This window comes from Perissodus microlepis, chromosome 7 (assembly GCF_051167445.1).
Source record: "Perissodus microlepis isolate ML-2025 ecotype Zambia chromosome 7, ASM5116744v1, whole genome shotgun sequence".
Taxonomy (NCBI): Eukaryota; Metazoa; Chordata; class Actinopteri; order Cichliformes; family Cichlidae; genus Perissodus; species Perissodus microlepis.
In genome coordinates, this window is record NC_140467.1 from 46,598,611 (window position 1) to 46,613,717 (window position 15,107).

Sequence of the window (15,107 nt, forward strand, 5' to 3'; positions counted from 1 at the left end):
TCGGAGAGTGTGCGCTTGTTTGTCTCTTTGTATTGGACAGTGACAACAACTCAGATCGGCTCCCATAATCATAAGTTTATACCACCTGTTCTTGGATAGTGCCCCAGGTATTGTTCTGTTTACACATTTGTCCACAGTGACAGCACGAGCTATTTAAACATGCATACTGACAATGACTGACTTCAGCAGCAGTGTTGGCCTGGGAGATTACATGAGAAGCGCCTTCAGGGAGCTGTCGTGATTTGGAACTAAACAAATCAGCTCAATTAAACTTGTGTGTGGGACTGTTGTAGACGGCGGCCAAACAAGCTAAACTCAATTCTGCTCAATATTAATTTTATCTTTTGTAAGTTTATTGATGTGATCCTCCACAGGAGACCCAGTTTTTCATGCAACCCCTTGGTTAAAACTCACTGCACATCCCCTGTTACCGTGACCCTGAACTGGATAAGTGGAAGTAAGTCGACGAATGGATAGGTTATTGCTCTAAAACAGAGAAAAATAATTCATTAAATACCAGGATCACTGCAGATTAGCTTTTGTTTGTTCTACTGGATATACTACAATTTTAATAACATGTTATTTAGCCTGCATTAAACACTTTACAGACACATGCTGCATCTGCTTATTCCTGCTCTGTCCAGTCTGCTGCTGTAATAATGTGGAACTAATAAATCCCATCTTACATTAGCATGTATTTACTAACTCTTCCCCTATGAATAGATACTGAGAAATCTATCTTTGTATTATGATTAGATGACCAGTAGTTTTATTTGTTGGTAATGACACAAAATGTGTTGACAGAAATGTATTCCCTGATGCTCTCAGAGCCTCTCCATCACTGCTTCATCCCTTCTGGATATTTCTCCATTTTCCACATTATCTAACACTTGTTAAAACCTGCGAATGGGCAAAAGCTCAATCGCTGTGAAAACACAACGACACGCACTCAGTTTAAATGACAATATGTTGTTTATTTTCTATATTTTCAAGGTTTATTATTTACAAACAAAATAAACAAAAAAAAAATCAAAAAGATTTTTTGACAAACACTGTTTGTCTGCATATTCTTGTAAGAAAGTTTACATTTATCTTTCTTTCGTCCGTATTAAGTAACCGACTGACAGTTCTTTTTACTCTAAGCCTTGGATTACATGAATGAGCTGAACAGTGATCATGTGAGTGGGGTTTAAGAGGACCGAGCAGCTCACCGTCGCTCCCGCCCCTCATTCCACTACGCATATCATCAGTAAACATATGAAACCTGTGGTCGTCAAAACCAAATCAAAGATTTGGTTCGTCCTCTCTGGGCATTGTCAGTTCTTTTTGCATCTCTTGTTTTTTTTTCTTCTCCAAACCAACAAAACAAGAAACAAAAATATACAAATATATGTGCTGGTTTGTTGAGAGTCTCTATACTGCTAATATGTAAGCTCATTAGTTTGTGTTATACATCACCATTAATGCCCATTCCAGTATGTTAGTTGCGATTGGTATAGTGAAAAAAAGCACATAGTTGGGAAGCTCTCCCTCCAAAGGCAAGTATCAAAAACAGCACAAACCAACAGTGCCGCTGTCCATCTCGACTGTGAACTAGTTCCTATACACTATGGCGTATTCACGATTAAGCGCTCTTCGTTGTAAATAGAACATCTCCAACCAAATACCCGGAGATATTGCTCCCTCACTGCGACATCTAACCTAGCTGAAAGAATCTACATGTTGTTATTAGTAAGTCAGAAAGTGCAATTCAAAACAAAGACAATGACTTAAAATGTTTTGCTTTGGCCAGTTTCCTTCCACGCGTCGATATTCAACCCAAACGTCAGTGGTTAGCTACAAAGAAAGGTATAAAGGTGCTCAAATTTGTACAATGTCTCACTGGTGTCACTGCAAGTCTAAAGATTGCACTTCTTCTTTATTTATTTTTTTTAAACTGTACATAAACCTCACTGAATATCTATATAGCTTGACTTAGAATGTTAGAAACACCTGCCTCTAAAAGTTCGTACCGGAAGTAAAGATACCAATTGGATAAACGGAGACATTTGGCCATCTTCATTGCTTACTCCTTTCTCGTCTAAAAACACTGAGACATAGAACACATAGAGTATAGTAAGGATGATTGCGTAGTAGTGTGCAGAAGTGCCCTGGACCACACCCCACCCCGTCCCACCCACCCACCCCAATATGCACCAAGCTCACACTCATAACAAAGGATGGAACATGGCTATAGTTTAGGCACAAATACTTTAGAATGTCCATGTGAAAAGTCAATGCTTCTGTTCACACACAGATAACATCTAGGCAGACAGACAATGAACAAAAACATAATCTAACATTACATTTAACGTCAACATTTTTGAGATAGTATCTTTTTAAGTATTTGTGACAGCGCATGCTTTCGTGATGGGGTTGACTGTATTGGTACACTATCGGCACAACCTGTAGTGAAGAGCCATCTTTTAACATGGTTGCTGTGAGGGCTTAGTCACTTTAACCTGATGGGACACGGGTGCCATGGTGACTCTGACTCTAACTAGAAATTCTGCACGGCCGAGACGTTTGATCAAGAAGACCGCATAAGCACGGCTGTCTTCTATAAGCAGGAAAACGACTGGTCGTCCTGAGATTTCGTGTAGATTTAAATATTCAAAATATTCCCTTTGACAGATATTAAAATATTGCTCGCTCGACCTTGTGTCCATGCCTCAAAGTCCTGGTCAGTTTAGAGTAGCTAAGCCCACATAATGGATTTACATGAGACAGAAACCTTAATGCAAACCAGCATTTCGTTTTTTCTGTCACTAACAGCGGTTTATAAACAGCTTTCAGTGTAAATGTCCTTCTGCACAACTGAGTGACTGAATACTTGATGTCTTGAAACTAAAACATATGTACTAGAAATGTTGTGCTTCAACTGATATGACAGCAGTACAGTACAAATGTACACCAGGAGCTGGTTAGCTCAAAATCTAAATTGTGGTTTATATATAAAAGAAAAGGAAATATAATGGGTAAAAAAGGAAAGAGAAAGTCTAATTTTCACACCTAAGCCATACATGTTCATACCAGCTGTGTGGTAAATGATCCCTGGCAGTACTTTGGAGTTACGTTATAGAAAAGAAGCATTTGCTTTTAATAGGATGACACTGAAATGAAGTTGTGTATTGTAGGTAAATACTGTATACTGTATGTCCACTCGATGTTAAATCAGAAACTACGCTAGGACTAAGGGTAGTATACAGAGAGACAGAAAGAGAGAAGATAAGATTTATAAATGTCCTTCAATCAAGTAGTGCTAGCTATTGCATTAAGGTTTGTTTATCTCTCATAAATGATATCCAGGTTCCTGATAGAAGTAAGACATTGTTATGATAGAGAATGCACCACACAGTATCTGTAAATACTAGATCTACAAAACTATTTACAGGACACATATAGTTAATTTTTATGTCACAGTCTATTGCATAATGGTGATAATCTTTAGTTTATAAATACTATAAATATACACAGAAGTTTTAAGCAACATTAAGTAACATCTCAGCCATCAGAAATCAGAAATAGAAAACAATAACATCCATCCATATCTGTGCACACACTTCATTTTCCTCCAAAATAAACAAAGAAAGCAGCATTTCTAATATCTATTCCCTTTGGACCCATAACACTGCCATGGTTTGTGTGTGTGTGCGCCTCTGTGGGGATGTAGTGGTTCATCAGACTATATTTTTCATCGCAGACAGCAACAGGATAGTTACAGTATTGTTATTTTGTTCTTAGATGAGTTTCCAGGAAAATGGTTTGAGACCGATTGTGTGCTTGTTAAGATTATTGGTCGGCATTATTTGCATTTATTCTTCCACAGTGGTGCTAAAGCTGCTTAATAGGAGAAGATAAGTTTGCTCTTCTTTTAGTAGAAAATGAAAAAGTCATTGTGAGAGTCCACAATGCAAACAAGTTTTTAAAAAAAATCAAGAGCAAAAACAAAAAAAAAAATTCAATGAAAAATAAAAAAACTTAATTTATATATATCTATATCTATATATATCTATATATATAGATATAGATATATAATTCTTTAGATTTCTCAGAAAGGAAGACTCATGTTTATACTACAGATTTAAATTGCCATTGCCAATGTTGTTGGTGTTTTTTTTGACATGGTCCCATGCACACAAACACACACATCCCCGTGCACACACGTGCACACACGCTTTCACATCTATATATACATATATATATGTATATATAGATGTGATCAAAGAAAGGACGTGTATCTGTATAATATACATTCTTAAGTTTAGGGAGACAAAATTGTCTAAAATATAATACATGGGTTATATATACAGCATTTCTATGAGGTTACTTTAGAAGAAAATTGGAGAGAAAGAAAACAATGCCAAAGTTCCTCATTTTGACCTCTTTTGTTCTAGCTCCATTAAAAATGATTTGAAACATATTTCTGTTTAAAAAAAGAGAGGGAGGGTAAAATGGGATCATAAATTTGATGCAAAACGCATTTTGTCTTGCTCAGTTTCTGTACTGCTGAGCACTGAATCTCTTCTAGATCCGGGAGAATCCTTGTGCTGGGTTGAGGATGAGGACGCTGCTGCCACTGCTGCTGCAGCTGCCGCTGCTGCAGCTGAGCGCACGGGAGGCAAGGCTCCTGACGACATCTGGCGGAATAAATTGACCCGCTGGGGCACAGTGGTGCGGATGCCACTCTGTAGATTCATTCCCTGGATCACCGCTGCTGTGGGTGGCACGATGGAGGCCAGGGAGTCTCCTGAGGTGGGATGCACTCTGGGCCCCAGAGATGTGTCATGTGGTAGTGATGGTTGGGAGGCTGATAAGTGTCGGACGTCTCGACTCAAGCTGCCTGATTGTAGAGCCTGCGTGCTCTTGTGCATGTCCCCCCGCTGAGGTGAAGGGACCTGCTGCTGCTGAGGTGACGCCTGCTGCTGCTGTTGTTGTTGCTGCGCTGCAGAGGATGTGGCTGCAGTTGGCGCAGCAGGCTGCTGAGCAAGCTGTTGCGTAGACAGAGATGGCTGGGGAATGGGTTGCTGGATAAGGGACAGCTGGGAGGCTGTGGGGGAGCCATACTGGAAGCTCCGGTTAGCCAAAGGGGTCTGCACAGGCGGGCTACACATGGCAGCTGTGAAGGAGCAGGGAGACATGATTGTGCCTTGCTGCTGTAGTGGGGTCTGTGACGAATTTAGGGTGCCACTTTGAGTTTGGTAAAGCCCCTGTGCTGCAGCAGCAGCAACGGCAGCGGCTGGCATCATGCGGGCAGCGGAGGCATTAGCAATAGCTGAAGCGCTGTAGGTCAGGGGTACAGAGGACTGCTGCAGCTGAGAGGTGCCAAAAGCAGTGGAGAAGGGCGGCTGGGCTGGTGAGTTAATAATGGAATTTCCTGACATTGGTGTTGAGTTCATCCCGGTTACCGACTGCTTGCGGTCCACCATCATTACCATCTCCCTGTCCTGACGGATAATCTGCTTCAGCAGCTCGTTCTCCTGTGTGTTGAAAACCCCGGCGTTCAGATCCTTCTGGAACTTCTGCAGCAGCAACGAGTTCTTCTTCCCTGTTGGGGCGCAGTCAGGAGATGTGAATACACACAGCCACGGTAAACCTTGGATAAACTATACTGCACCACAGGAATAAACAGGATACAGGTCAGTAAAGACGCAGCTTGTGGGTTTTAATCACACTTTAGCTTCTTCCTTTGATCAAGGCCAATTCTTTAACAGAGGCATTTCACTGTATTCATTCCACATTCATTCATAAATGGGCTAGTTTTAACCACACAAACTGCATCTTTACACATTCACTAAAGGCTGTTACAGTGAATAAACCTTTGAAAGACATTAAATGGAAATGACTGTGGGAAATATACAGTTTGAAGGGGTGAAGGACACGTAAGGAGACAAAGATTACTGAAAGTGTGACTTGATAGCACAGACTGTGAAGTGGACAGTGAAACACAGAAGAATACTGATGAGTTGTACCCACACATGACATGACTGATTTGAGATATTTTGGAAGAAAAGGGTCTAAGGCTTAATTTAAAGCCACGGTCTAGCTACATGGTCACATTGACATCAAAGCCATAACACATCACAAGGGCATTCTGCGTAACATCTATAGTGTGGAAACAAAGTCAAATAAGAAGAGAATATATGTTATTTTATACATTATGTATCATATACATAATGTATAAAATCTAACTAAATATTAATCATCTAACCACACAATGAATGGGATTCTCTTCAAGTTATATTTTATATTGACTAGTGCAAAGCAGTTTGTCTGCATATTTAAATAACACAGTATTCCTTTAATACTGTAAACAAACTGCTTTTAAAAAGTACTCCAGTCATATGCACTATAAAGGGCATTTTGAGCCCACAGGAAAGTCTTTCCTAGCATGTCACAGGTCTTGAACCATAATAATAAAAGGCTTGACAGATGGCTTTTTAAACACCAGCCACTTTTGTGGCTTTGGGAGTTTGAGTAAAAAAAAGAAACTGTTGTAAATGGGCATATAAAGACATCTTCAAACGAGCCTGTCTTAGAAGGAATTGCCAAATCTAAAGACCTAATAAACATATTTATTTTGAGTGATAGTGTCCAAACGTCTTCATAGGAAGTGTTTCCTGTCATTACTACTGACCGTGTATTGACAAGCAGCAAAGCATTGCCGGTAAAGAAGACAAAGTGGACTTTTAGTGTGCTCAGGGCTTTAGCCACAGTCAATCAATCATTCAGCCCTGTCCTTGACTGGCAGAAGATTTTTCCACTGAGTTCACCATTTGGCAGCATATGCTAGATGGCTTTCACCTCTCAAGGCTGCTGGTAAGTCATGCATTCAACTATAAGACAGGACTTTTGCTGCTGTAGCAGCTGAAAATAGATTGCTGTAATATTTTAATGCATTTTTCTCAGGATAAAGCCCTCAGTTTGATGTTTTTCTCCTCGACTGCAGCAATCTCTACAGGGTCGGGTAGCTAAAACAAGCACCACACACTAATTATAAGACTATCGTTAACTTACACGTCTGTTTTCATTGCATATTTAAAGGTGACAGGATTAAACTCTGTAGATTGGAAAGACAACACATGTTCATTGTTTGGTGTGCTTGTTGCTCTGACAGAAACATCTGAACACACCAACAAGATAGAGACAGGGGCAATAACTGGGTTTCAGGGAAACAGGGATTCTTCTGTATACCTCTGAAAAGAAAAGTATCTCATTATCAGTGTTTTGTGCACAGTTAAATAGAGTTAAAGTCAGGCAAACTTAGTTTGCTGTACAGTATGTTTACTGCATATTGATACTATACAAGCTAAAAGCATTTACTTTCATTTAATTATATCTGTCCTACAGACAGTTTCAAAAAATGCCAATATAGCATTTTGAGCTACACATATGCAGCAACATTTAGGTTATTTTGTTAGAAACAAATGATTTCCGTTCATTACGTGGGGAGCTGTTATTTTCCATGGTGCATCATGGCTACAGCACGTGAAATTCCCATACATTCATATATTTGCTTTACAGTTGATCCTATTGAATAATACAATTTGTAGGTATGCAGAATGATGAAAATTTTAACAATAAACATTTGTTGTGAGCTAACTTGGTTCAGCTGCCCAGACCAGGCTGAATCTACATTACATCAATAGTTCGTTCAGCTTATATATTATTTACACTCTTTATTTGTACCTAAATAACTTTATTTACTTCATGTTGCACATTTACAGAATTACTGTCTCGCTTTGATCACAGAATTAAACTTACCCCAAAAAACAAATACATTGAGAGGATTGAGAGGCAGACATATTTTATAAGCTCGGCAAAACCTGACATATTGTGTATATTTTCCACTAATACTTTCCGGGCTAATGAATACAACTTGGTAGGAATCCATTTCTCCCTTTCTGTTTCAGCAAGGCACTTTGGGCATATTACTACTAGGACAGTAGCCCATTTCTAAACTTGAATAGAAAGGCTGTGGAAACAATATGCTTTAAAAAAATAAAAAGTAAAAGTAAAAACCACTCAGCTTTGACAAAATTAAAATAAATAATAGTAAAAATATCAGATATGTCCCAAATTCCCACTATTTACATTCAATACACTCAACATAAAACAGCTTGATAGCCAACAAACATCAACCAATAAAAAACAAAACACAGAACACAATATAATGTTTACAGACATCATATATAATAAACAATGAAGACTGTATTAAAAAATGCATATCTTTGAAAGATAACTCCAGATGCATTCATGTTTTTACAGATAGATATCTGTGTGTGAAAAAATTACTGTGTTGAGTCAATCTACAGGGAACTCATTCACTTGATGTACTTCCTGTAATGCCATTACACTGAAACCAAGAGGGCACACATGAGATAGTCCTCAATGAACAGCTAAACAGTTAGCTTCAGCTAACAGTTACAAAAATGACTTACATATGCTAGAAAAGCCTTTATTTTAGTTTTGGAAATATGGAGTTTATTATATGTCACAATTGAAATAAGAAAAAATACAGATTTTGCTGTACCAGTTCACTTTTTTGTGTCTTTACTAATTATAATTTGTTTTGTTATATTTATAAGAAACCAAATTTTGCCCATAAAATGTTAAATAATAAAATGTGCATACTACAAACTATATATTCTAGCAGACTTTGGTGGTCAGCAGGAGCTCAAATATCAAATGACAAAAGCTAAGAAAGGGTCTACAGCTAACATTCTATGAATTTTATGTTAGCGGGATTTGGCCTTTTACAGCGACTGAAAACTAGTATAAAATTTATTGTCTTATACCCGGTCTTTTAGCCTGACGTCATTAGCCGTTTCCAGGTCCAAACTCCGCTTCAGGTCCCAAAGTCAAAGGAACACCGTGGCATCACTGAGAGTTAAAAACTGTCTAAATTCTTTCATTTGAAATAAAATGATCAGTGTGGCTGCTCTACCAGGTGTAACAATTAAGTTTAACATCCAGACATCCATGAAAACAGAATTTATGACATTTAATGGAGTTAGAAGTTAGCGGGAAGTTAGCTCGCTAGTTTCCACGTAAACATAATATACTATGTTTTGACTGAGGGATTTCTGAAAAAGTAAAATGTACAGCTCTGCTATCACTTCCGAAATAAATGAAGACATGAAACTAAATATTACTGATGTTTGTGGGGTTACTGAAGTTGGGCTAGCTGGTATATAATGATGTGCTATGTGATGGCTAGCTACACAGCTGTGGTTAGCATAATATAAACATATTAGCACAATGAAGCTGGAGAATGGACACTAACTTTTTCCACTCGATGAAAGCTAACGTGAGGGTACCCGATGGTTAGGGACGAATGCAACTGCATGGCAGGATGCTGTAAACGGACCAAACTTCAGTCAAGTGAACAACTGAGATAATCGACCCACAATACAAGGTTAGTCATTAATTTACTGCTGCATGGGCAGGTTTTAAAAAGTGAGCTTTAAAATGAACAGTGGTAGTAAAAACCAAAAGAGGCCGGCAGTGATCACTGCCTTTTTTAGGGGCTTGTTCAGATTAAAAAGAACAAGATACAAAGCATCAAAACATGTTAAAAACGCAACAGCCTTAATAAACGCAGAGTAGTCTGGACCCGGAAACAGGGTTCACACGTCATCACTTAAAGACCGGATAGACATTTCAAGTGTTTACAAAAGTTGATGACATGTTTTGTGGGCGGAGCCCAAGTGGTGGCAAGAAGTGGCAGCTGTTGTTAGCTTTGTCACTAGTTAAGCTAATGTTTTACGCTAGGGTATAAATCTTTCTACAGTTATTTTAATCATTTGCCAAGCCAGAGGCAGGTGAATGCAGAATCCCTGCAGACAAATCCAATACCAACATACAGACAGAAACTGCAGTTGCTAGATTAGTATTCATTATTTTTCGGTACAAGTGCAAGGCTCATTGTAAATTTTGGTTGTTGTTATTAGCTACCACCCGGATGTATTTAAAAATGTCATGCATAACTTTAAGGTTATACACAAATGGATTGCATTACTATGTTATATTACATATTACATACTTATATTTACAGGCCTGAATCTTGGTCAAAGAAGACTGTAAAGTGGCTTAATGCATTTACAACAGGACCATTGTGGACTATTTCGCAGCTGCCCTCTGTGAAAAAGAAACGTCTCTGATTTTAGAAAGTAACATGTTCCATTTTAAAGTTTAAGCCAAAAGATAACACTGACTTTCTTATGATCAGTGTCAGTTTTGAAAATTATTAAAAACCCACATACTTCAAGCCAGACAATCAGAAACAAAGCTTTTCTGTCGATGATATATGAATAAATAATGAAATGGGATCTCGGCATGTAACAAAGATTGTATGCGCCATTGCATTAGTAAAGGTTTTACTAATCGGCAGACATGATTTCATTTGTGAATACACTTTGAACGAAGCATTCAAAGATTTATTAAAAATGTCTGAGCTGAGTTAATAATCCAGTTGATTATTCTGCGAAAAATCTGTTGCAAATCAAAGATGACATGTAACGCTGAATATGATATCTTTTGTTTCCTTGATTGTCTTATTTACTGACATTGACATGATGTGTTTCATCAAAAGGTTTTCAGCTTTAGTGTGGGTGAATTGAGTTATGTGTCACTGATGCTGGAGTTAAACAGTCAATGTGACTTTGAGTAAAATTTCTTGGAGGATGAATTTGAGACTGGATCCATTTAGCAAGCTTTAATAGGTCAGTTTGCTCCTGTTCGAATACTGGAATTGGAATAAAGTGTTTACCTGTTGCCTACTCGTCGGCCAGGACACTCTTGAAAACGAGATGAGCTCGTCTCAAGACGGACTCCTGGTCAAATAATTTTTAGATAGATAAAAGATAATGTCAAATGTACAACACGTTATTGGTTTCAAAGCATGGTTACTTCTTTTTCTTTCCTTTTTAGAGCAAGACAGGCATGTAACCAAATGCAGTTCAGATATAGAAACGATACAACCAGCACAGATCATGACAAAGTGTCTTCCCTCGTATGAGACAAAACCCCCTTCATGGCTAGTCTGAAAGGATGGATCGAATCTATATCACTCTGAGAGGTGTCAGTCAGAGTGGTTAACTTTGAGTTTCCAACATTTAGTTATTGGTAGTTATTATAAAAAGGGCAAATGTAAATTAGGCCTTATTGAGGTCAAAGGGCACTCAGTATGTCGTGAAAGCCTCAGCGATGCAAAATTAACACATTTTATCAAAGAAGACTGTAAGACTTTTGAAAAAATATGGTAGTCAAAATAACACAACTTTGTCTCCTGCAAATTATGCTCATATACAACTGAATCACAATTGGTTATTAGTGCTTTATTGCAGGGAGCAGGGTAATGTAAAGTCTTTCTGTTGAGGGCTGACTGGATAGAAATACAGTATAAAGCCAAGCGTGTTTTCGCATGCGGTTAACTTAAGATATACAAACTTGCTACCTGTGTGGGCTAGGGATGTCACCAGAATGGATACCAAAATTCTGAAAATGTTTATTAAGCAGTGACTTGTACTGAGTCATGTACTTGCACTTGTATATATAAGTGTGCTAAATCGCTCCTTATGTGGTGAAGAAGGGTACGCATGAGCACAGGAAAAACTACATCTCAAAGATGTTGAGTACTGTAGTGCAGCTACTGTGATAGCTCTGCCCCAACAGCAGTAAAAGTTGGACGTGGACATATAAACCCTGCTCCAAAAAAGTTGGGGAACTGGTTAAAATGTAAATAAGAACAGAATCCAAGAATTTGCAAGTCTCGTAAACCCATATTTTGCTCACAAAGGAAAATAGAAAACAGTTTGAACTGCAAAAACATATAATTTAAGAAAATTATTACTGCACAAAGTTTTTATTTGCATTTTACAGGAGCAAATACTTAAAATTTAGCGAACCATCTACAAGACTGACATCCAGATCCAGAAATCAAGTTGAGTGAGGGTTCGGTTCTTATTTACTTCCAGAGCATTTTGGTTGTTGTCCTGAAATTATACATCAGCCCCTTGTCTGATGTAAAATCCATAAACATAACATTACCTAAAGTGCTCAAGATAGCACACAACCCACTAACTAACATCATACCTCAAAGGCTGCTCAGCAACCATCCTAACATTTCGGTCTCTGTTCTGTTCTCCACTGTTGCTTTTATTTACAGAGCTAACATTCTTGTCGTATTAATTTTTTGTCATAAAGCAGCTTGTGTTTAAGTACACTGGGTAATTTCTCTTTTTCTTAATCAAACTGAATACCTAGAATCGTGTAATTCTATTGGTACTGGTACCAGCTACTAAATTTCTGGTACTGTGACATCCCTAGTATGGGGGTGCAGTTCTTTCAAGTTCACAGTCACATCTACGTCTTGCTTGTGATCTCTAAGTTTAACTAACTAAAAATGGAAAAAAAACGAAATGCTAAACTCAAAACTTCAAAACGATAGTCGATCTTCTTTTTGACACACGTGTGTTGTGTGTTTTGTCAGGAATTTTAGAATAATCCAGTCATCAGTCAACATTACCCCCTCTGCCCACCCACCAGCTTATAGTTGAATATGAACATAATTCTGAGGAGCACGTGCCATGACGATGAGATACATCACTTGTTGGAGTTTGATTGATTTCAACACTACGGGATTCCAATTTTGAGTCAACATTTGGGTTACAAAGCAATTTGCAATTATTAATGTGCCTGTCTCAGGCAAAACTAAACCACAGATAGAAAGACATGACAAGGAAAAAACAGCAATATCTGACAGAAATGTAGTTACTGCAAAACTAACATGAGACAACACAGGAAAACTGTGAAGTTGCAAATTCAAGAATTTTTATTTAGTTACTTTTTTCCCTGTTTTTAGGTGAAACTGATTCCACGTTAAACAAATCACTAACAACATTACGGCCTCTTTTAGTAATCGATCCACAGACATAAAAAAATGGACAAGACAAGAAGGTGGCTTTATTAGTAGAGCCAGTAGAGATACAGAGTGAGAGGATTTGGCTTTTTTTTTTTTTGCATATGTGCTACAATAAAAGCAAGGAAGCAGTGTTGCTTCAAAAAGGTAAAACATTTAACAGTCTTCATATGGGGAACATCACCCAGGTTTTTTTTGACAAATAGGCTGCACCTGATTAATTAACTTAATAAACCACCTTCTTTTCAGAGCAGTCATTTAGACACGCCATAGTATTCAAATACAGGTGTTTCTAGTGACATTAATTAGGGTTCTGTGGTATTTATGTGCAAGCCTTAATTATAGTGATGAGAAACACCTGTGTTTACCTACTGTGTAACGTCAAAATGGCTGCGTTGAAAAAAGGTGTATGGTGCCCTGATTAAATCTGTGGGCAAACCTAGCACATGCTGGAAAAGCTCTAAATGCATTGTGTTTTTAAAGAAAACAGAATTGTACTCTTCAGAGATATTACTGTCGAGATATCATGTCATTTCTAGCTTGATAATCCTAGAGCATTATATAAGGAGTAAGAACATTCCTGCTAGGCTTTAGAGACTTTACAGTGCAGTAAAATTCAAATTCTTCTACCTAGATAGACATTGGATAACAAGATCACTACATTAATTCAGATATTCTTAGAGTAACTAATGAGATTACCCAGCCCAGCGGTTGGATCAGACTACATAGATACCACGTCGTATAAAAAGTATAGTAAAATAATCTGCAGTATATTCGTCAAATATCTTTCCTGCTCCACTGTGACACAAGTGGAAAGTAATGTAACAGTGTGCCTAACTTATACATGAAGCATGCTGAGTTATTACTTTCAAGTCATTCATAATGGAATCTTATAGAAAATGTTAGAGCAGACGTAAGAACTTAACGAAGTTGGAGAATGTGCGACATTAGGATCAGTGCAACCAATTACTGCCCTGTTTGCGTTACATACATGTGCCCCTTTTTTTTTAACAAGACTCTGTGTCTGAATTGTGATCACGTATTGAACTATCATCTGTCATGATTGAATTTCTCTTGAAACATTTCTCTACTAGACAGTAAAAATAATGTGATGACTGAATTAAGCTACACAAGGTCCTCGACTGGACCCGGTGAATGTGGGGGCTCTCTTGTTACCTGACCCAGCTCTTTGTTTCTTTTTATGGGGATTTTGAGAACTCTAACATGGGGCGGGGTGCTGCTCATACCCAGGAGTGCAGATGAGTGGAAAGAGGGCCAGACACACATGCATGTGAGGTTAGCTTCGATCCACTCGCTGACATCCAGTGGGGGGGTCAACACCAAACCAACGAGGGGGCGACCTGACTCCCTCCCGGACAGCGACATGCACTGCCTTCCAGTTAATCCAACCACAAAACGCTACTTTGTTTCTTTAGAAGGATTAATGCTGGTAACATCAAAATTTTCTTTAATATGTAATATTTTTTTTAAGGTAAAGAAAGAGACACGAGAAAAAAAGAAATCAATAGAGAGCATACAGGTCATGCAGCACAAGATGGCAGACACAATGCTTTTATGAGGAAAGAAGGCAAACAAATACTGATAAAGACAAGACAACAAGGCACTATGACAGGCAAGAGATCCAAACAATCAGAGAGAAATGAGGCTCGTAGGTCTTACCAATGCGGTCCAATCGGTCAATGGCGACCGTTTCAAAAGCGCGTCGCATCATTGGGTACTCTTCTAGCACCTCATTGAAATGGTCAACAGAGAGGGAGAAGAGTCGACAATAGGTGTCTGCACGCACACTCGCCGTTCGTCTGCCCTTGGTGAGCAGACAGATCTCTATAGGGCAGGTAAAGGAAAACAAAGAGGACACATGATGAAACTGTAACAGGAGTGAAATGTACAGGAGGGAATCATCCTAGTAATTACAGTACATACAGTATTCTCATATAAATGAGCCTTGAGTACAAAAGGTACAGGAGAAGAAGCTAATGTGAATGCAAATAGAATGTGAAGCCCATCAGCAGTGCTGTCACTTGCATTACGCTAAGATAATTCATCATGCTGCGGAGATATAATAGTGCAATAATATGATACAGTACCAAGCTTTATCAAGAAAAAACAGGGCGGGCTCAATGCA

General features: G+C 38.4%; 1 protein-coding gene across 1 annotated transcript in view; it reads right to left on the reverse strand.

The window, feature by feature from the left end:
• Positions 1–953: 953 nt before the first annotated feature.
• The window catches only part of hcn1 (hyperpolarization activated cyclic nucleotide-gated potassium channel 1), a 72,012-nt gene continuing 57,858 nt past the window's right edge, over positions 954–15,107 (reverse strand). Inside the window, exons 7-8 of the mRNA XM_084935453.1 lie at positions 14,642–14,806; positions 954–5,587 (exon numbers count right to left, since the gene is read on the reverse strand). Of these exons, the coding sequence (XP_084791579.1) occupies positions 4,500–5,587; positions 14,642–14,806 (1,253 nt within the window). The 3' untranslated portion in view covers positions 954–4,499. The remainder of the gene's footprint in view (positions 5,588–14,641; positions 14,807–15,107) is intronic.